Here is a 21054-nt window from a genome sequence, read left to right as displayed (position 1 = left end):
AGTAAACAAGCATTTATTCTCAATCAACAAGCCTTCCTCGTGCGAGATGTTGCTATGTCCCCTAGGGATACGAGGTTTTTCCAGTTGCATGTGTATGCCAAGTGCCCTGGAGGGAAACAAAGACTCTTCAACAGATTATGTCCAGGGTGCAAAAGGACTGGACAGCCAGGATGCAGTAGCAAGCCAGCTGTTGTCCGAGAAGAAGCGACAGAAGGACACAGAATGGGGAGCTTTCATGACGGTGCTGACGTCTGAGGGAAGAGGACAGAGTTAAGGACAAAGCCCAAGGAAATGGTGGTGACCGGGATCGTCAAGGTTCTGCTCAGAACCTGTGCATGCAGAAAGATGTCACAGTTTCCTCTGCTCAGAAACATTTTATGTTAAGAATGATACACGGGTCCTCAAATCGATCCATACCTTTTCCCTGTCACGAGTTTAGTTGTGAGGCAGGATCCCGAAGTTCAGATATCTTTATCTGACTGGAATACAGTTGGCCTTGCTTCAAACTTGCTTTGGGAGCTTTGAGATGGAGTAAGGAATTTTGAGATTGAGTGCGGTTCGCAGAGAGCAAGTTTCCCTTTCCGCTTACATCACAATTTGTGAGTGTGGCTTTTATTTAAGAAATATTAACAACTGTGACATTCATAATTCAGAATTTTAACGTTCACCTTCAGAATTATCTCTCTGGACAAAACTTTTGTGTGAGCACTTCTCAAGGAACCTCAAGTACAGAACGATTCTATTGCAGTGTGTAATCCATTCCCAATCTTTTAGGAATTCCTCTTTTGCTAGTGCCCGTCTTGTAGGTTTCTATGAAAAAACTGAAAGAAGAATCTGTCATCTAATTGACAGTATATGTCTATGGGAGTAGGGGGGGGTTCCCATGTGCTTACAGCCACACAGTAATGGCCTCCCTTGCCAGTTGAAGGCACACACAAGAGATCTAGGAACGGGAGTAGAGGAGAGGGGTAGATTATTTAAAAAGTAAATGGATGCTGGCTGAGGTCAAGACAGTAAGTTCTTAGGAGTTCAGAAGCTGTGCTCTGCACATTGGTATCATTTTAGATGTTATAGACAGGCAGGTAACGGACAGAAGCTGAGGCGTGAGCAACTGTATGGCCCCTCATGGGAGGCCCTTACTAAGGAGCCAAGATGGAGGTCACATAGGCTGAAGGCCACCCAGAGAAACCAGCCCATTTACAAAGGGGCCAAGACATCTTTGAGACACAACTCAGGGCCTCCTAGAAGGACAAGTTGGCATACTTTCTCAATTTCCAAGAAAGTGATGTTTCCAGAAATTATACTGGGCATATTGAAGGGGCTTTACCATCAGATTTTGAAACGTGACTGTGTGATCCTTGTATCTCTCTTCTGTTCTGTAGACTGTAAAAAGCCGAGAAGTGAAACAGAAATTCAATCAGAAGTAATTTTTGCTTTGTTTAAATATTACCCACATCCACATTTGTATGCATAATTAGAAGCCTGAAATTTCTTTAAAAAAGAAAACAAATGTAATAAGTTACACTATGGTTAATTTCCCCCCTGTATGTATGTGTATAATGTTCTATGCCTAAAACGAATAGGAGTTACATTTTCAATAAGAAAAGAACCGTAATTGTCATTTTCAGAAAGAGCAAAATAGAATCCTAATTCTAGGCCAATGCTGAGTTGAAATACATAAAATCCACTCCAGCCCTAACATGCTAAATGTCACGACATAATCATTTTATGAAAAGGGTTATAATTTGTAGAAATGACTACTTTGTATGGTAAATAGCATTTTAGTTTTAGTATGAAACGAGAAGAATGCAGTGAGTATGTCTTTTGAAGAACTCAGTGCAAAGCTGGATGTGGCCGTGTGTGCTCACAACCCCAACACTAGAGAGATGGAGGGCGAAGGAGCAGGAGTTCAAAGCCAGCCCCAGGTATCCGAGACCTTGTTTTAAAAGAAAAAAATAAAATAAGGAGAGAGTCAGAGTCGAAATAAGCAAGGCATATACAACCGAGCACATGGTCAGGAAACGAGACCACGTAAACAAATTCGTTAATAGGCCGATAATTACATTAATATACAAAGGCAAGACCCACGAGGTGCTTCTTTGGAGAGAACTTGTATTAGGAATGTTCAGAGGAGTTTTAATTTAGAAAACACAGCTGAGCAAGATAATGTGGTGTTACAGACACAAGCTGGCTGGCAACTTTAATTTTCTGACCCGGGTAACATTAATGAAGATTATTATGCCTTTGACTTTCTCCAAGCCGTTAGCTCCTTGATGGTGGGCTATTGTCAGGTTTGCAGATTTCCCACTGGGATGTTTCATAGTCCTTAAGTGATGTAAGTCAGTGTCCAGCAGTACAATGCGTGGCATTTATATAAATAACTGTCCGGAAACCCAACTCATTTTATTTCTGAGCTGGGTCTCTTAGGACATTATTCATCAAACAAGCTGTTTGGAGCCTAAGTATTTCCAAAGCCATCAAGGTGAATGAAACACACACACACACACACACACACACACACACACACACACAGACACACACACACACATATACCACACCACACACCACAAAAACACACACAGTGCAATTATCTGATCACTCTAAGAAAACTCGTGTGAATTGATTCAAACTCTCCTGGTTCCAAAGGTAAATAGTATTCATGACATAAAATCCATAATACTGTAGACTTGGGACAACAAGTTGCCTCAATTTATAAAGGTGCTTGCTGCCAAGCCAGGGGACCCGAGTTCGATCCTCAGAACCCACACGATGGAAGGAGAGCATCAACTCCGGAAGGTTATTATCTGACCTGCATGAATGTATTGTGTCATGCATGCATGCAGCATACGCTGAATAAACAAATTATAAAAAGCATTTTAAAGGATACTCTGGTCTTCCGAACTAATATGGTGCGGCTGTCTTCTCAGAGTGAGGCACTGAACGTTCATACGAGCAGAAAAAAAAAAAAAAACAACAACAACAACAACAAAAAAAACGAAACAAAAGCAAAACCATTAGTTTCGCTAAATAAAATTTCTGATGAAAATGATTAACTTATAGTTTTTATTTCAAGAAGCTATCTCTAATCAAAGCAGGGCCTTTATCAAGTCACCGTTTGTGGGGAACCCACATGTGCCCAGTTCTCCGAAAGCGAGCATCATTTAATTAGGGGCAGAGCGTCACAATTGTGTGCACACTAAAAGTTAGGATAACCGGGCGGAAGGCGCATAACGAAATGGTATCCAGCACATAACACACACTAACATGCCCACGTAATTATAAATTTTGAAACACATTTGAAAAAACAGCGTAAAGGGAACTTTTGCAACCCGTGTGACAGGGGGAAGTTTTGTAGAGGAGTCTATCTTGCGGACGTGAGCGAGGAGAAGGAAGTTATCAGACTCCATTGTGGCAGAGGACGTCCCAGACTGGCATCAGATACGTTCCTGAGACCCCGAAACAGGGAGGCATTGGAAGAATTCTGTAAAAGCTTGTTGAGGCAACTCAGCCGAGAGGCATGCAGGGCAGGGAGCTGGCTGCTTCCTCAAGCCTACAACGGGCACGGGACCCACACAGCTCTCCGCCTTGTAGAGGTCCAGTGTGAGGCTAGCGCTCGTGTTCGTGGGTTGTGGTGTTCTCAGCTGTGCTAACAACACCCTGTGATTTAAGCGAATGAGCGGTTTCCGTTTTATTTGCACGTGGAGCTGGTGGGGAGGGCCAAAGCTCTGTAACTGAGACTGAAAGGTTGGTCACGTGGGCCACGGTGCTCTGCGAACACCCTTAACCAATCATACGTCTCCAAAGGTAAGTAATGTTCAGCCAATAAGGAAAGGAAGAGGCAGCATTGGGATTGAGCTCTTCCGGGTGACGGCTGCTACTGACCGTTCTGCCTTAGACCGGATGAGTCATTGAACTGGAGAGGTGGGTGGCTCAGTAGTCAAGATCACCTGATGCTCTTCCAGAGGATCCAGCTCTGTTCCTTAGCTTCCACTTCCCGCAGCTCACAACCACTTTACCTCCAGATGTAGGGTGTCCGATGACGTCTTCTGGCCTTTGTGGACACCTGCACACATGTGGTGTGCATGCACACATACACACCAACACACATACATATGCATGTACATAAAACTGTATGTTAACCCTTTTTGAAAAAAATTAATGCTGAATAATAATTCTTCAAAGGTAAGGGCTCAAAGAGCATCTTTGGAACTAACTAGACTGCCAGAAATAAAAGGCCCATGTTCATGTCTGTTGAGTCATCGATTTTTATTCATTCAGTCATTCCTCATCCACAAATACAAGCATTTAAGCAATTAAACCCTTGCTGAACAGGCATTAACCGAACACTAAACAAGACAGTGTGCTGTCTTGGAGGCGAAGATACGAAAACTCAGGGAAAGGGAGCAGGAGGCTAGCAGTCCGCCTTCAGAAAGCTGGTCTTCCGAAAGCCGATCTAACATCCACGTGACTGCAAAATAGCTCCGTGTTCTTTGGGTCTTGTGGACAACGCAGACTCCGGACACTGCCTGCTGTGCTCTGAACATCTAAGTTGGATGCAAATGTGCAGACACGTACAGAAGAGCATCCCCAAAAAGCTTTGGTTTTTGGGGGGGTAGCAGGAGGAAGACGTTCCCTTTAAAGGTGGTTCCCAAACTCCCTTCACAGCTCAGCCACGTTAGGCAGGCTGATCTGAGCAAGGTTTGTTAGAGGAGGCCGTGGAAAGAGAGGAATGTGATTGGTCCCTCAACCTGAGCCTGTCTTCTCACCTTCTGCGTGTCACAGAGCCCTAAGGAAGAGTGGTGGAAGGAAGGAAATTCTGCAAAACTGGCTTTGCCTTAGCAGCACTGAAGCTGGAACCCAAGGCTCCAGAAGGCGCCATACCACTAGCCCAGTCCACATCTCCATTGGTTTTATCTTGCTTTGCTTTAAGTAAGCAGTAAGGTGGGGCTGAAGTTGCTGGTTTTCATAGAATGGGCTCGGGTAAGGCATTAAAACAGATCTTGGAGTCCTGACTATGGCGTGAATGAGGTTAGACTTTCTATATTACATAACACAGAAATTCTTAAATAGCGAATTGATTGTGTGTGTGTGTGTGTGTGTGTGTGTGTGTGTGTGTGTACGGATGCACACGCACATGTGTTTACTGAGCTAATAATCATTTCAGTGTAGGAGGTCACTACATTGAAATGGGGTAATGATACCTTTTCTAATTATAGAAATGGATCAGAGATATTAAGGTTATGGGTTTTTTGACTTCCTTTAAGATCTACTGTGTTCAGTGCCTAACATTCCCCCAGATTAATGACATTTCTAGGGATGTGAGGCTGGAAATTAACTTGAGGTTAACAAACTTTTGTTTGGTCAATGTGCAGTGTGTCCAAACACAAACAACTGACAGGCAGCTTGCCCTCTGACCGGAACTGACGTCCTTCCCCATGTCTCTCAGCAAATCTTCCTCATGTTTCCTGTGATAATATAGGTCAAAGAGTGGATGATTTCTTTCTTCTAAGACCCTGCTCGACATGGGTTTTTGACATTTCTCCGCAGCTCAGACATCTTCCAAGTTAGAGTTTAATAATATCTTGACCCATAACCTTTTGCTTCAAAATTGGTTTTGGCAAGAAATCAAAAGTAGAAGAGTGTCTATATTAAATATTGATTTTTTTAAAAAAGACCTTTTTTTCCCCTTGCCCTTTCTGTTTCTTCTTTTTCCTCAGAAGATTAAGGAAGATAACAAAGGGGAAAAACAGCCTCTCAAAACTCCACCCACTTTTCTTTTTTCCCACTTTTATCTTTTTGTTTGTTTTTCTTTTTCTCTCTCTAGATTATCATAGTGCAGCTTGGGTAACATTTAATCTCACAAGCACAAGCAGGTACTAAAGACATTCTTAATAAAATGGATTAATCCACTAATTTGAGTTTGAGATACTCTTTCAAGGAAGTTTACTCCAGTACCAAATGCAATTTGAAGAAGTAAGTTTGGAAAGCACCTTGTCTACTTCTTTATTATTATTATTATTATTATTATTATTATTATTATTATTATTATTATTATTATTTGGTTTTAAAAGGAAAAATCTTGCTATGCTTTACAAATTGGCCTCACGTTTGCAATCCTCCTGCATCTTAACCTCCAGGGTACTGAGATTACAGGTGAGTGTCACTGTGCCCGAATTACTAGTTCAAAATGATACAAATGAACTTTCATTGCCCACTGTGATAGCTTTGTTTCCCTTCCTGTGATGGAAAACATCCTGACCCAGAGGCAAATTAGAGAGAAAAGGCTTCATTTGGTTTCCGATTCCAGGCCCCAGGGCAGTATTGTGGGGAAGTCAAGGCAGGAACTGAATGTTCCCTATGCACAGTCAGAACACATAGAGAATAAATGCTTGGGGGTTTTTACACGTTTTGTTGTTAGCTGTCTTCTCGCTAACACAGTGCAGAGAGCGGGTGTAGAGGATGGTGCCGCCCACCTTCACGGTAGATCTACCCAACTCAATTGGGTTGAGAAAATCTCTCTCACCCACGCCCACCAGCAACCCAAATAGACAATCCCTCTCTACGAGTCTGTTTCCCGGTGAAACTGAGGAGCAGAGGTAGAATTCTGCAATGAGCACTGTATGGTCCACTCTCCCCTGAGCTCTTTCCTCCAACAGACGCTGAGGCCCGCTGACCCTTGCCAGGCCAATGCTGCTACCGTAGTTTCACTCCAGACTCATGTTCATAAGCCGGGCAGGATTTGGAAATTAAATCACATTCTAAAAGTGACTCCGAGTCCAGTCATGCTGCCTTTCACACGCGAAGGGAGTTGAGAGGGATCTTCCCAACATGCACGCTGAGACAAAGCTATGCAAAGACATCACACAAAAGTTCTCACGTAGGATCCAGAGTGGGAGGCTCACTGAACCTCACCACGGTGACCCTGTATTGCTATAGAGATTCAACTTCTAGAACTCAGAGAAAGTCAACGCCATTGGCAAAGCCATGTAAGTTGGCCCTTGGCGTGAGGAGTTGATGGTCACCATGATTGTCATTGCTGCATGCATTGGGAAAGGAATTAGGAGATTGTCAGCACAGGTCATTTGAATCTGCGTGTGTCTCCTTCAGTGCTCTCTTCAGCTGTCCTTCTGAATTTTGAATCAGAAAGTAATGAATATTGAACAAACCTCTCAAAAATTTCCAAGCCTTTAGATGTTTTCTTCTTTCTTTTCTCTTTCTTTCTTTTCTTTCTTTTTTTCTTTCTTTCTTCCTTCCTTTCCTTCTTTCTTTCTTTCTCTCTCTCTCTCTTTCTTTCTTTCTTCCTTTCTTTCAAGTTTCGTTTTGTTTTGCAAATGCACAAGAGATCACAGAACCATTCTCCATCCTTGTCCCCACCATTTGAGTTTTGTGTTTAGCAAGAGGCTATCATCTGAGAGCTCATAAGTCGACGACTGGGGGTAAAAAAAAAAAAAAATTACTCTCAATTTCCTTGAAATCGCAAAGTTGAAATAAATCCAGGATTTGCTCTGGCTGCAAAATTTGCTTTCTGTAAAACATCTTAAATACCAAATAAGCAGTGTTGTGCCTGAATCTAATTGGTGGTGTCCCAGGATGCCATATTACTGTCAGCTTGTATTAATTGGATTAGGGATTTGGTGAGAACAGCAGCTAGTAGTGGCTTTACAGTTACTGTGTGTCTCTAATCCCTGTGGCAGAAATCATGTAATAATAACCCAGAGTGATAGTGACAGGGCTCCGTCGTTTTCTTGGCTTCTTTTAGGGAGGTGTACGTATGCAAGCCTGTGTGTGTGTGTGTGATGCACATATGTGTCCACATTGTGGGAAAGAAAGGGCAGACATTGGATACCTTCCCCAATACCATCTTCTGCATTGAGGCACGGTGATATCCTTGCAACTAGAATTTGACCATTCAGCAATTCTAGTCAGTCAGGCTGCCCACAGGGTCCTACGTCCCCACCTTCTGCGTACTGGGATTACCCAAGACCACCTGGCATTTACGGGATTCTTCAGATCTGACATTAGGGTCTCAGGCTGTTCAGCACTCTACCTGCCAAACCATCTCCTCCACCACTTCCTTAATCGTCTTCTTTGAAATTTAAAAATAATAAAAAAGCTAAAGTCTCTTCCTCTGCCTTCAGGCTCTCTCCGGCCATCTTTTTGTACCTGATCAACATCATGCCGTCCCTGTGGCTCCTTGAAATGCACCATGGAAACCAGGTATTTGTTTCTAAATAATGGCGACTTTGAGCAGCGATCCATTTTCAGAATAGGTCACAATTTGTTTCGGTTGTGAGCTTTTTCATGGGGATTGGGATTTTCTAGAATTGAAGAAGTAAAGGGCCAGAGGTAAAAGACAGTGACTCCATAATCTATGAGAAATGAATGAGATAATGGAATAGTAGTAGCTGGAGGGATGGCTCAGTGGTTAAGAGCACTGGCTGCTCTTCCAGAGGTCCTGAGTTCAAATCCCAGGAACCACATGGTGACTCACAACCATTTGTAATGGGATCCAATGCCCTCTTCTGCTGTGTCTGAAGACAGCAATGACATGCTCATATACATAAAAAATTTTTTTTATAAAAAGAAATAATAGCAATTACTTCTGAGTTACGATTACTTGACTAATACTACTTGTCGGTGATACCTTAGTTTGCTTAGTCTGCCATAAGTAGATTAAAACCATGACCAAGAGCAACTTGGGGAAGAAAGGCCTTATTTGGTTTATATGCCTGATCACAGTCCATTGAGGGAAGCCAAGGCAGAAACTCAAACCAGGCAAAAGCCCAGGACGGGAACTAAAACAGAGGCCACGGATGGATGCTGCTTACCGGCTTGCTCGCCATGGCTTGCTCAGCTTGCTTTCTTATACAATCTAGGACCACCAGCACTGTCCATTCTGATCCAGGCTCTCCTACATAAATAATCCATTAAGAAAATGCCTCACTAGCTTTCCTATAGGACAGGCTGACGGGGGCATTTTCTCAATTGAATTTCTCTCTTCTTAGGTGATCCAAACTTGTGTCAAGTTGACCAAAAAGGAGCGAGCACAGTGATCTTTGTCTAAGATCCACCCTCCTGTCCCTATAACACGCTAGCTATAATTCATTCGGAAATGTGAAAGGATATATTTTCCCGCTGACCTTTGTATGTACATGTGTGAATGTGGGCTGTGTGTGTGTGTGTACACATGCGTATTTATAATTGTGTTCTTCCTGCAGAAGAGAATGGAAGACACAGGATGTTCTCTGTCACTCTCTCCTTCTGAATCTCAAGGCAAGATCTGTCCCTGAACTCTGTCAGTAAGCCCCAATAATTCTCCTGTGTCTGTCCCTGTCCCTGCCAGCTCTGGGGACCCGGGATCGTGCATCAGAGCTTACCTGTCATACGGCTGTTGGGATTTCCCCTCTGTTCTTTGTTCTTCCACAGCCAACACTCCTAGACACCGAGCCATCCCTCTGTCTCTGTGCATGTGATTTACCTCCTGTATCTTCTATGAACTCCAAGGCGCTATGCTATGAGTCTCACTAAGCTAAGGCTTCCTTCCAGCATCGCTGGAGAAGACGTTTCAAGGAGACAGATAGGCAAAAAGGAAACTGAATTAAACAAAACACCTTTAGCTGTGCCCACATGAAGGCATTCAAACTTCTAGGAACCATTGAAAGCACACGGAGACACAGTAAAACAGAAATCTCTGGGTTGGAGAGAAACTTCTCCGCTGCTAGGAACACTTGCTGCTCTTGCAGAGGACTGAAGTTCAGATCCCAGAACCCACATCTGGCTGTAACAAATCCAGGATCTCTAATGGCCTCTTCGGACCTCAACGGGCACCAGCATGGAAGTGGACGCATATGCGCACGTGCTCGTACACACACACACACACACACACACACACACACACACACACACACACACACACACACACACACACTTAAAAAAAAAAGTAAAAAATGGAACATAAGGGACTTATATTATGAAGTCCATCACAGGGAAAGGTATCGTATATATCCAACTACAGATGACCATGGCTTCCAATCCAATCCCCATTTGTAAAAACAGCTCCCATCATTTAGGTTGGTTTGTTTTCTTGAGCCACAGTCTAGCCTGCTATTTGCTATCTAGCCCAGGCTAGCCCTGAACTTGTCCTAATCCTCCTGCTTCACCTTCCTGAGTTCAGACATGTCCCAGCATACATGGCTTATGTCGCACTTTAGATATTGACCTGCGTCCTCCGTGGACTTGTCTGGCTCAGGGCTCAGGACTAAACCTGTCATTGGTTTTGTGAAACCTCCTGCATAAGCCTAGGAGGCTTCATTGATAAAATGCTTTAGGCAAGATCTGCTCCAAATTGACCCTGTATGGATTTCTTTGTTACAGCTGTGATTTTATATCACGGTTGAGTCTCCACTTTATATGGAACTCTATCTAAAAAGGCTCCCTTCACACTTGAGGCAATTTACCTTGGTGGGTCTCCTTCGAAGAAACTCCCAAGCAAATATCAACCTTTTAGCCATCAAGAAGAACACATTTCTCCTCCTCAGATCTCTTAGTGAAACTCATTAAAGTCTGAGGCAGCCTCAGTGTCTGCATTAAAGAATGTTTGTAGCCATAGATTGGTTGATTCAAGTCACCATGTGTTTGAGGAAAAAAACCATGAAGGGCCAGAGGGCTACTTAGTCTCCTCTCAGGACTATGAAAATAGGCAGTGGTGATTGGAATCAATTTCCCCTCTAACAGATCCAATCATACAACATGGCTGTTCTCCAATAACAATTCATTTCTCTCAAATGCGTTCATAATATAAAAGAATTACACAATTAATTGCTACACAGGTCAAATCCCATTATAACCAATGGCATGCAACCAAAAACTCTCTTTCTAATAATAATAGTAATAATAAAAGAGTTTCGAGCCAAAGGCAAAATGTCTGTGACTTTCATACTACAAAAGAAGTCGAAACTTTGTCGCTGGGATTTGACACTGAAAATAAAAATGAATGTCCGGAGATTGAAGCGGGCGGGGCAAGCAGAGATTAAAAGTTAAAATGAAAGAGAGAGATGAAAATATTTGGATTCTCTTTATAGAAATAAGTGACATGGCAGAACTCAAGGCAATGCAGACATCCACTCTGTCCTTTCGTGATAATCCCTTTGCTCCATAGGAACTGATATTTCAGAGAGTTTTCAATTAGATTTTCTCACTAGATTTAAGGACCCCCATTCATTAAGCCTGGGCAGCCATATCCGTTTTATAGAAGAAAAGCCCTGGGGCTGAGAACGCTTAAATTCAGAACCAATACATGGTCTAGAAGAACACACTCTCTAAAGTTTCTGAGGAGCTTACATAAAAGTCATCTGAATTTTTCCACTATGGGAAGAGTCATTTACTTGTCACTGATGGGACCAGCGAGATAGAGCCCTGACTAAGACATTCTCTGCCCTTGCAGAGGACCCGAGTTCGAGTCCTGACACCCACTGGACACACCCTCCTGTAACTCCAGCTCTAGGAAATCTGACACTCTGGCCTCTTCAGTCACTGGCAGGCACGTTGAAGAAAAATGCAGAGAAACATACACGTAGTTAAAATAAAATGTAAATCTTAATTTCCAATGTTCTCCATTCATTTACATTCCGGTTGTTCTAAATGACCAGTTTCCGAACTTCATTCCTGACATGATGTAATCTTCACAAATACAAACAAAACCATCCTACGGATCGCAGTTCTAACCCCATGAGAGCTCTTCTTCTGACAGAGCACATTGAAAAGGATGGAAGTGGCCTGCTTTCTGTGACGTCCATCCTATGTTTGAGCCGAAGGGTTGCATTAGGTTTTAATGACACGGCCATAAATACATAACATGCTGGTACCAAAAAATGTCCTTCCTAAAATCCCTTTCATGGTGATCACTGAAAGGACATGCCCAAAAGCAGAACAAATCAACTTAGGGATAAGGATTCAAACACCGTATTTGTGGTGGCTGTAATGTTGTATAAAGGAAGGTTCCATTAGTCTTAAACTGAGTAGTGGGAGAGCAAAGGAACCCAATTACCATGATGCTCATAAAGAGACCTTTGCTTCCAAATTAGAAAGCACTGAACTCAAGGGTGATATTTCCCGTAAATAGCAAGGTGTTTGTGCAGTTTTAGAGATAAGGGGACCAGATCTTAGCATCTCACTGGTTTTAATATACACTATATTTTCATGCCTATAAAAACGTGGTCAAAGTTTGTTTCTAGTGACACTGTAAATGATGATACACTGTAAAAGATTAAGTGTCTTGTCACCATTGTCTCTTCTTGAAACCTTAATGGTATTTATGTATACACTGTGCACATGTATGCGTGCATACACACAACATACATGCACATGCAAAGTCACCCAGATCCGCACACATGCACATATGTGCTCATAAATACACACACATATACAGGCATGCACATATGCTACACACATTCATGTACACACAATTGTGCACATACTTATAAACACATGCACACACATACGTACATCTGTGTGCATACTTATTTGCATTTTCCTTTGCATATGCACACATACATGTACATAAGCGTACACACCCCACATGCATGTACACACGTAGTGTGCATGCTCCTAGTTATTCATGCTACTTCATGTGCAACACGAGACACTTGGGCTCAGAGCAGAAAATAAGGCTTATTGGTAAACTTTTGGTGTACTTGTTTATGGAGAGAATAAATAGCATGGCATTGAGACTAATTAAGAAAAAATCATTTCTTATGACTTGAGCTCTTTTTTCTCTCCCCAATAGTTTCTCTTAAGAAATGTGTAGTCCTGGAGTACGGTAGTGATGATGACTGTTGTAATAGTGATGGTGGTGGTGATAGTAGCTCTCTTCCTCTGTCTGTTTCTATGGACTCTCTCTCTGTCTCTCTGTCTCTGTTTTTATCTCTGTCTCTATCTCTCTACGTGTCTCTCTGTCTCTGCCTCCATCTCTTTCTCTCCCTGTGTGTGTTTGTGTGTGCATGTGTGCACATGCATGTGTGCGTGTGTGTAAAACATGTCAGCACTGGAGATGCTTAGAAAGAGTCACACACTCCCTAAAACCCGTCTGTAAAGTATGTTCCCACAGTGGTTACATTGTCAAAGGTTGTCTCTTTGTTTTCTTATAAATTTTTCCACCTCTCACTTCATCTCAGTTCCCCAGTATCTGTCTAGATCAAACTACAAACAACTTGTTTGCAGACACTCACGTACAGATTAGAAGAAAGAAAGATGGTAATCATCTTTTAGGTCAATTCTCAAATTTCCCACAACCCCAAGTTGGCTTCTATGGCAACACTCGTGTCTGGGACACTAGACATGCTGACCCTTTGTTTGTGCCAGTGCCCGGACTGAAGAGTGAAAAGGGATTGGATTTTTTTTAACTGGAGTGGTATTTTTAGATAGAGAGTGTTCTTGGTAAGAAACAAACTCATAAAGTAAATGCTTTGACAGGATATTCCCAGAGTTTGTATCACAATTGTTCCCAACAAAGGTTCAAGGAAGGGACCCCAGTTACCAGCTTTCTAAGATCGCTACAAGATAGGGAGACAGGCAGTGAGCACTCTCCTCGGGTGTCTTCTACCTCATATTCTGGTCCTGTGACGTTTACTCGTTCTGCGTGGATGTCACGTGTCCTTATAATCTCTTGCATGGAGTGAAACTGCTTTGCTGTTCCTTCGTTGTGATGGTTTTTGCAGACCCGCTCTTGCTCTTGATTCTTTAGTATTGCAGCACGCAGTCTGAGATGGCAGCCCAGAACTTCAGCGGAAGAGGAGACGTCAATCAAACCCTGTCATCCCACAGAGCCACCGATGGCATGGGGAATATTCTTGAACTGGTGAGAGCTTTCCCCACCATTTATGAGAAGTTTCCTAAAGCTGCCCAGGTTTGGGGGGCGGGACAAGAATTGCTAAAAAGGACTTCTTTCGTTCATTAAGCCCACACCACCCTCATCTGATGATAACTTTACATTAATGAATTAGGAGCATGCTCTCAACATCAGTCTAGAAACACACTGAAAAGGCTACGGTAGCTATGTACAAATTTATGTGCTCTAATTACCCATCCATATTTTTAAATATAGCTATGAATACATAACTCTTTCATTCATACACAGCCTCCCCTCGTATCATGTCTGGCACCCTGATGATATGTTAGAACGTCTGTAGAGATTTGAAACCGGGTATCATGCAGGTTGGCTGACGACTCACTCCAGAGCTGACAATGACCTTGAACGTTTAATCTCCCTACCTCTGCCTCCCACATGCTAGGATGATAGGCATGTATGTACCTCCACATCGGGTGTGTGTGGTGCTGAGAATTGGCCTCAGGGCCTCATGCGTACTAGGCACCATATCAACTGAGCTCTATCCACAGACCAAATGTTTTTAATTAAAAATTGATGAACTTCATTCGATGTCATTGTCACCAAAGGTCATAGTTTACATTAGAGTTTACATTGGGTATCGTTTATTCTATGGGTTTAGACACATGTACTATAGTCTATCTATCTATCTATCTATCTATCCATCTATCTATCTATCATTTATCTATCTATCTATCTATCATCTATCTATCTATCCATCTATCTATCATCTATGTATCATCTATCTATTATCTATCTATCTATCATCTCTCTATCTACCATCTATCTATCTATCTATCTATCATCTATATATCTATCCATCTATCTATCATTTATCTATCATCTATAGTGTCTATCCAAAATATGTGCTTGCCTGTCAATGAACCTCCATTTTCTACCCACCCCAATCACTCTTAACAAGGGAACCACCTTCTCCTTCCTTCTGTCTCTCTGTCTTTCCCTCCACCTCCCACTATCTCAGAGGTTCTCAACTTGTGTGTCAAGACCCATTTGAGGGTTAAACAAGCTCTTCACAGGGATCTTCTAAGACCATTGGAAAGAACAGATATTTACAATATGGTTAGGAACAGCAGCAAAATGACATGATGTAATAGCAACAAAAATAATTTTCTGGTTGGGGCTCACCACAACAGGAAGAACTGCGTTAAAGGGGCCTCTTTTGTCCTCTTGCCGTTTACAGACTAGGAAATTTTGATTTTAGCGAAGCACAGCTTACTATGTCTTTCTCGGATCTTCGCTTAGATATTGTATCTAAAATCACCACCACGACGCACATCATGCTGGCTTTCCCTAACCTGAGCACTGGACAACTTTGCATTCTACATGCAGTCCTTTGAATTTTGGGAAGAGTGCAAGCTCATTAGCTCCATGGGATTCTTTAATTAATTGGTTAATTAATCAATTAGTTTGCCAGCATTTGGATGCCTAATTATTCTAGGAACTTAAAAAAAACAGTTATCTCCACTGAAATGCATTTGCTAATACATTGAAAATTACTTGTGGGTTTGTGGGGTCTGTTTCTGGGTTCTCTGTTCTGGACCATGGTTCTATGTGTCTGTATCTTTTACACGAAGTGCGCTGTCTGTGTAACTGCAGCAGTAAGTCCTAAGGCTCACACGGCATGGGGGCTTCAGCTTTGTTCTGCTGTGATGTCATGCGAGCTAGTTTGAATATTTCACCTTCCCTTATAAACTCTAGGCTCAGGTCTTCACTCGCCAAAGAACTGATAGAATTACAGTTGAGCTGATATTGAATCCATGCCAAGTCATGGACCACTGGCAGGTTGACAAGGTGGAGCGTCCTTATTCCTGAACATGAGACCTCTCTCCAGTTCGTTCTTCTTTGATTCCAGCCTTCAAGGACTGTGCAGAGTTCAAAGCTAGGGCACAGGCCTCATAGACATGAGGCCCCATGTTTGATTCCCACAAAGCAGAGAGACTGACTTAACTCCTCAGCATTTAGTATTTTCACCATATATGTGTGTGTATATGACACATATATATGTATATCTACATATATGTGTATCCATGTACTAATACATGTATTTTAACAGAGGTATACATGTAGTATGTACTTTAACATTTTGTTAGATTCACAAGCAACTGTTTCATTTTCCACAGTGACAATGTAAGGAACACAGAGTTTTAGCCCCAATATCTATTTCTTTACCAGGATATAGATTGACTTTTGAATGTCAAATTTTATTCTACCATTTGTTTTTAATGTCTGAGAAAGTTTTTTCTTCTTTCTCCCCCCAATTCTTCAAGACTTTCTGCATATAAAAATACGTGTGATGTCTGGAAAAGGAAAATGAATTTCTTTTTTTCCAATGAGTACAACTTTCCCTTTCCATTATATATATATATATATATATATATATATATATATATATATATATATGTGTGTGTGTGTGTGTGTGTGTGTGTGTGTGTGTGTGTGTGTATAATCTATAATATTCATATAACAGAAAAGAATATTTGCTAAAATAGAGTGAGAGAGTGGTTCTTTTTCTTCACACGTCTTATATTTATCAAGTTGATAATGATCACTTTGAAAACAGTTTACAGAAGGGGCTCAAGACAGACAGAGATTTCTACCACCGAAGGGTATTTTCTAAAATAAGTCCCAGCTTAGATTAGAGCGACCCCTGCATTATTATCCGAGTTTTAGTTAGAACTTAACCTGTGCCACTGTGGACAAGTCACTCCAAGTTTCATCTTAACTGAAATGGTCATATTTATCGTGATAATGTCTTGCCCATGTGAGTTAAATGAGTTGTATGGGAAACCACACAGGAGAAATGTCAAGAAGAAAGTGTCAAAAAATAATTATTGATCTTCCTGTGTGGATTTGACCAGTCCTTGGTCATTTCTCTTGCTTTATTCGTGTGTATTTGGTATGAGACCTGATCCAAAGATGACCGTCCCAGGCCGGCTGCCTGTGTAGATCACCTGCAGCCGTTATCCCAATTACTTGTGACATAGATCTTGTAGTCTTTAAATATTTTAGCCTAAGCCAATAGTAATGTACTTTAAAATTTACTTAGAAGTTAAACGGGAAGGATATTTCCTCTTGAATATACCATGGGATCTAACATTTTCTCAAACCTAAGATTAAAGGCAGACTAATATTTTTCTTGCTGAATTATGGACTATTGAGTAAAATACTGATTATTCAGAGTAATAATAGGAAATATTACAATTATTCTCTTCCACTGAGTAAACAGATAAACACTGTTTTGTTTCTAATTAAGGTTTTAAGGCAGTGATGGACAAAGGGAAGACTGTAAAAGTTCCAATGTTAATGAGTTCATATGTTTGAATCATTAAAAGAAAAGAATTGGCTTGTTTTTTATAATTTTAATATGGAACTTATAAAGCTTTGTTATGCGTCACACTTTATTATGGACTATAATAAAACGCCCAACGATCTTTAAAACGTTATTAAAATTTACTCTTTAAACATCACCAAGCATCATCTTACTAGCTGGGTAAGGTTTAAATTAGCCACATGCTAAGTAAGCCCTGCTTTAAAAACCCCATTGTATTCCTTCTGTAAAGCGTTCGGCTAAAGGGAGTGTCATTTTCCTTAGTGAAAAGAAAATGTTGACGAAAACACACTGTTGACCAAGAACTGAAAACCGTGTTGGCGTAGATAATCATTTACACACTGATGGTTCCTAACCCCAGTGTCTCTGTTCAACAGGCCAGAGGCTTCGTTGACAACTTATCCATGGTATGTGAACCAGTCTGGACGTTAGGACTCCACCAAACACTCCTGCTAATATTAATCATTGGACGGTGGCTTCTCCCCATCGGAGGGACCATTACTAGAGACCAACTCTCGGAACTTCTTCTGATGTTCGTGGGGACGGCGGCAGACATACTGGAGTTCACTACTGAGACTCTGAAGGAAAATAATGTCAGGTAAGGTCCTGATCCAACGTCAGCACCACATGCGTGGTCACTGCTGTGTTGTGTGTACTGCACCCGGCTTGTCTGAAGACAGTTTTGTGTCAGGGCTCGAGAGTTGACTTACCTAGTTAATTGTTTTCTACACAAGCCTCGGGACCCGAGTTCGGATCCACAACTCCCATATAAGCAGCGGGCATGGTGCTGTGTGTCTGTATGTGTATGTCTGGGATCACACAACGCTGGAGATAACAGGGACAGGAGAACGTCTAGGGCTCGCTGGAAAGCCATTCATGCTGAATCAGTAAACTCCGTGTTCGGTGAGAGTCAGGTGGTATGATGGATGAAAACACCCCACATCAAACCTCTGGGCTCCGTGAGCACTTAAACACAGGTGCAGACATATCAGTACACATAAGAACACGCATGAACATGTATTCACATATATACCACATGTACTATATATACAATATGTATTTAGGTTCATGCTAAGGACCAATCCTTATAGCAAAAAAGAAATGCAGGAAGGAGGTTCAGTCTAAGAAAGAGATGGGATATACCCACCCTGGATAGACAGAAGACCATCACATAGTTACACCGTAAGTGCCGGAGGATCATGGTGGAACCAGTGACTATAGGTATCTGCAGACTCTCAGGTGTCTCTTTCTTCTTCAACCAAGTGTCAGCAGTATAGCCAATACCAATGTTTCCTTCTGAGATCACATAGTTCCAAGAGCCATAGAGACACCGTCCCTTTCTTCAGCTGAAGAATGTACATTTCCCGGTGAGAAGGAGAATGGAGCAGAGGAAGTTTTATTGTACAAAATTTTATTTTTAGTCCGTTTCGTTCAAAGCCCCCACAGGCTTTCTGATGGAGATTGCCTATAAATTAAAACTTATTGAGTTGGTACTTTTATTTTTGCCACCAGCAAGTAAACTCAGAATCCATGATCACATCTGTTTATGGAACCACTTTCTTCCCATTAGGGATTTGAGTCTCCGTGCCTGAATGTACTTTAAGCTTGGGTTGTTTTGTATGATGCTATAAAAACAAATTGGAATGAGGCTGGCTTTTAATGCTACGGTTTACTTTATCCCACTCTCCTCAAACAACAAAACATAAAACCAGAGCAAAACACGCCAACTTATTAAATAAGCCTAATTTCTCAATTACAGAGTGAATCATCATTTATCAGAGAGAGCTATTTTTTTATACAAGAACCCTCATCGTTTTGTGCACACTAGTTTTTCTTTTAGTTTATTAAATTGACGTCATTTTTGGAGGTATCAAATATGAATTGGATGGCTGTAGTCACGGTGTTTATTTTCGTGTGGTAGTTTCAGTGCCTTATGTTTGATTAGCATTTTACATTGTAGAGTGCTTTCACATTAGTTTGAGATCATTATAATACAATGGAATATGAATGGATCACGATGGAGCCTCTGGAATTATGAGTGTGGATAGTTCCAGAGACCTGACATCTATCTGTAAATGGATGCATGCATGCTAAATACTTACAGAGCACAGAGACAGCACAGGATAGTAAAGAGCTTGCAGAGGGCTGTGTTTTATGGAGCTAGTCATAAAATGAGAGACACGCCATACCCAGTTATCTTAATGGGCTCTGCGCGCCCCATCCAGAAGTATCGTCAAAGAGTAATGGATCCCGTGTTTACCAATAAATGTTGATTATTAAATAAGTTTATTTGATTGCTTGACCCATAAAAAAGCACCCTTGGAAGTCACTCAGCACTGTTTAATTGACTAAGAACTGGTTTGATATTTAACATGTGCCAGGTACCCTGTTAGACAGAGCGTGGGCAACAGAGCTGTAAACACGTTACGAATCGAAGATCACGCAGTTCAGCCAAAACAGGACTGTGTTGGTCCAGCAAGAATTTAGGGAGCGCTCGAGGTTTCAAAACATCACCAATCCCCCTCAATTTTTTTCTGCCACTTACAATTCAATCCGAATCCTTTCTGAGCATATATTTTGGAAATTTTGAAGTTGCATTTCATGCAAGTCAATGCTCAATGAGGCTGAATAAATGAGAGTAGGCCCTTGTGTCTGCAGGCTTCTGGTCTGTGGATAGAAGGTGTTCTACAAATGACTCCAAGTTCATCATAGCACTATAGGGTGGGTTGCATGCAATGTTTTGTAAAAACTTGTGTGTCCTACAAACACTTGCCTATGGATAATATAGGATTTTTTGTTACAGATTCTATTTCAAAATATCTTTAAATATTGTTTTCTATTTTCTCAAATCAAAATATTCCGGGCTTGACAGTAATGGTTTCCCATCTGCCGACCCCTTTGTAACTCAAATTTGGTCAAGTCCCAGCATGTATCTATTTTTCTCTTCAAAAGGCTGGCTTCAAGTTCTAGTTTTTGTTTCATATATAAGAAATGATACAAAAATTCCCAAGTGTGTGTGTGTGTGTGTGTGTGTGTGTGTGTGTGTGTAGATACTCTCCCATTCACCTTAGCATTTCAAGTCCTTTCTCTGCTTTTCCACATGGTTCTCTTGAGTCTTTTATTATTTCTTTCATTATTTTTTAATATTCCCTCTTATATTCTTTCTAATGGAAGTTTTTTCCTTTCCTTTTCTCAGTGTTGTTGCTTTATTGGAGACACCATTTACCCACACAATCCTATTTTGTTTTATCTCCAGGTTTTACCCTATGTCTGATCCTCCTACTTATTAATGAAGACACTTCTGGTTGCTGCCAAAGTATGCCTCATGAATTTACTTTTCTTGTCTTATTCTACTGCCTTCTAGCCTTCCTCTCCACGAGACAGATGCAGTAGAACTGAACGTCTCAGTCTCAAGAGAAACATTTTGTCTTCCTCTGCTAAGGGTGCCCTTGTCGTTTTCGCTGGCACAGACTATCACTATAAACTTGGAGAACGGTATTTTTATTTCCACATTAGTAAGAATTTTTTATTTGTATCGAAAACCGTGGAGTCTGCCTTTATTGATATGATTTTTGTTTTGGCTGTCCTTTATTATTTAAAAAGACTATATTACGTTAACTGATCTTCAGACGTTAAACCACCTTTGACGTCGGGATAAACTGAACTTAGTTGTGCTGTTTGGTCATTTGTGATGTGGTTTTTGGTCTCATTTCTTCCATCTTGTCCATGAGGAATAGTGTGCCACAGTATCACCTCTAAAGTGTCTTGTTTTGGCTTTTGAATCCAGATAACACTGGCTTTTAGAAACACACCCGAAGCATCC

The 21054-nt window shown here is 41.4% G+C and overlaps 1 protein-coding gene across 1 annotated transcript in view; it reads left to right on the top strand.

The window, feature by feature from the left end:
- The window catches only part of Tmem26 (transmembrane protein 26), a 44126-nt gene that overhangs the window by 8419 nt on the left and 14653 nt on the right, over positions 1-21054 (top strand). The window contains exons 2-4 of the mRNA XM_032888831.1: positions 8139-8217; positions 13742-13855; positions 17609-17829. Of these exons, the coding sequence (XP_032744722.1) occupies positions 8139-8217; positions 13742-13855; positions 17609-17829 (414 nt within the window). The remainder of the gene's footprint in view (positions 1-8138; positions 8218-13741; positions 13856-17608; positions 17830-21054) is intronic.

This window comes from Rattus rattus, chromosome 18 (genome assembly GCF_011064425.1).
Source record: "Rattus rattus isolate New Zealand chromosome 18, Rrattus_CSIRO_v1, whole genome shotgun sequence".
NCBI lineage: Eukaryota > Metazoa > Chordata > Mammalia > Rodentia > Muridae > Rattus > Rattus rattus.
The sequence above is the reverse complement of the archived record's forward strand: the minus strand, read 5'-3'. Positions and strand labels throughout refer to the sequence as shown.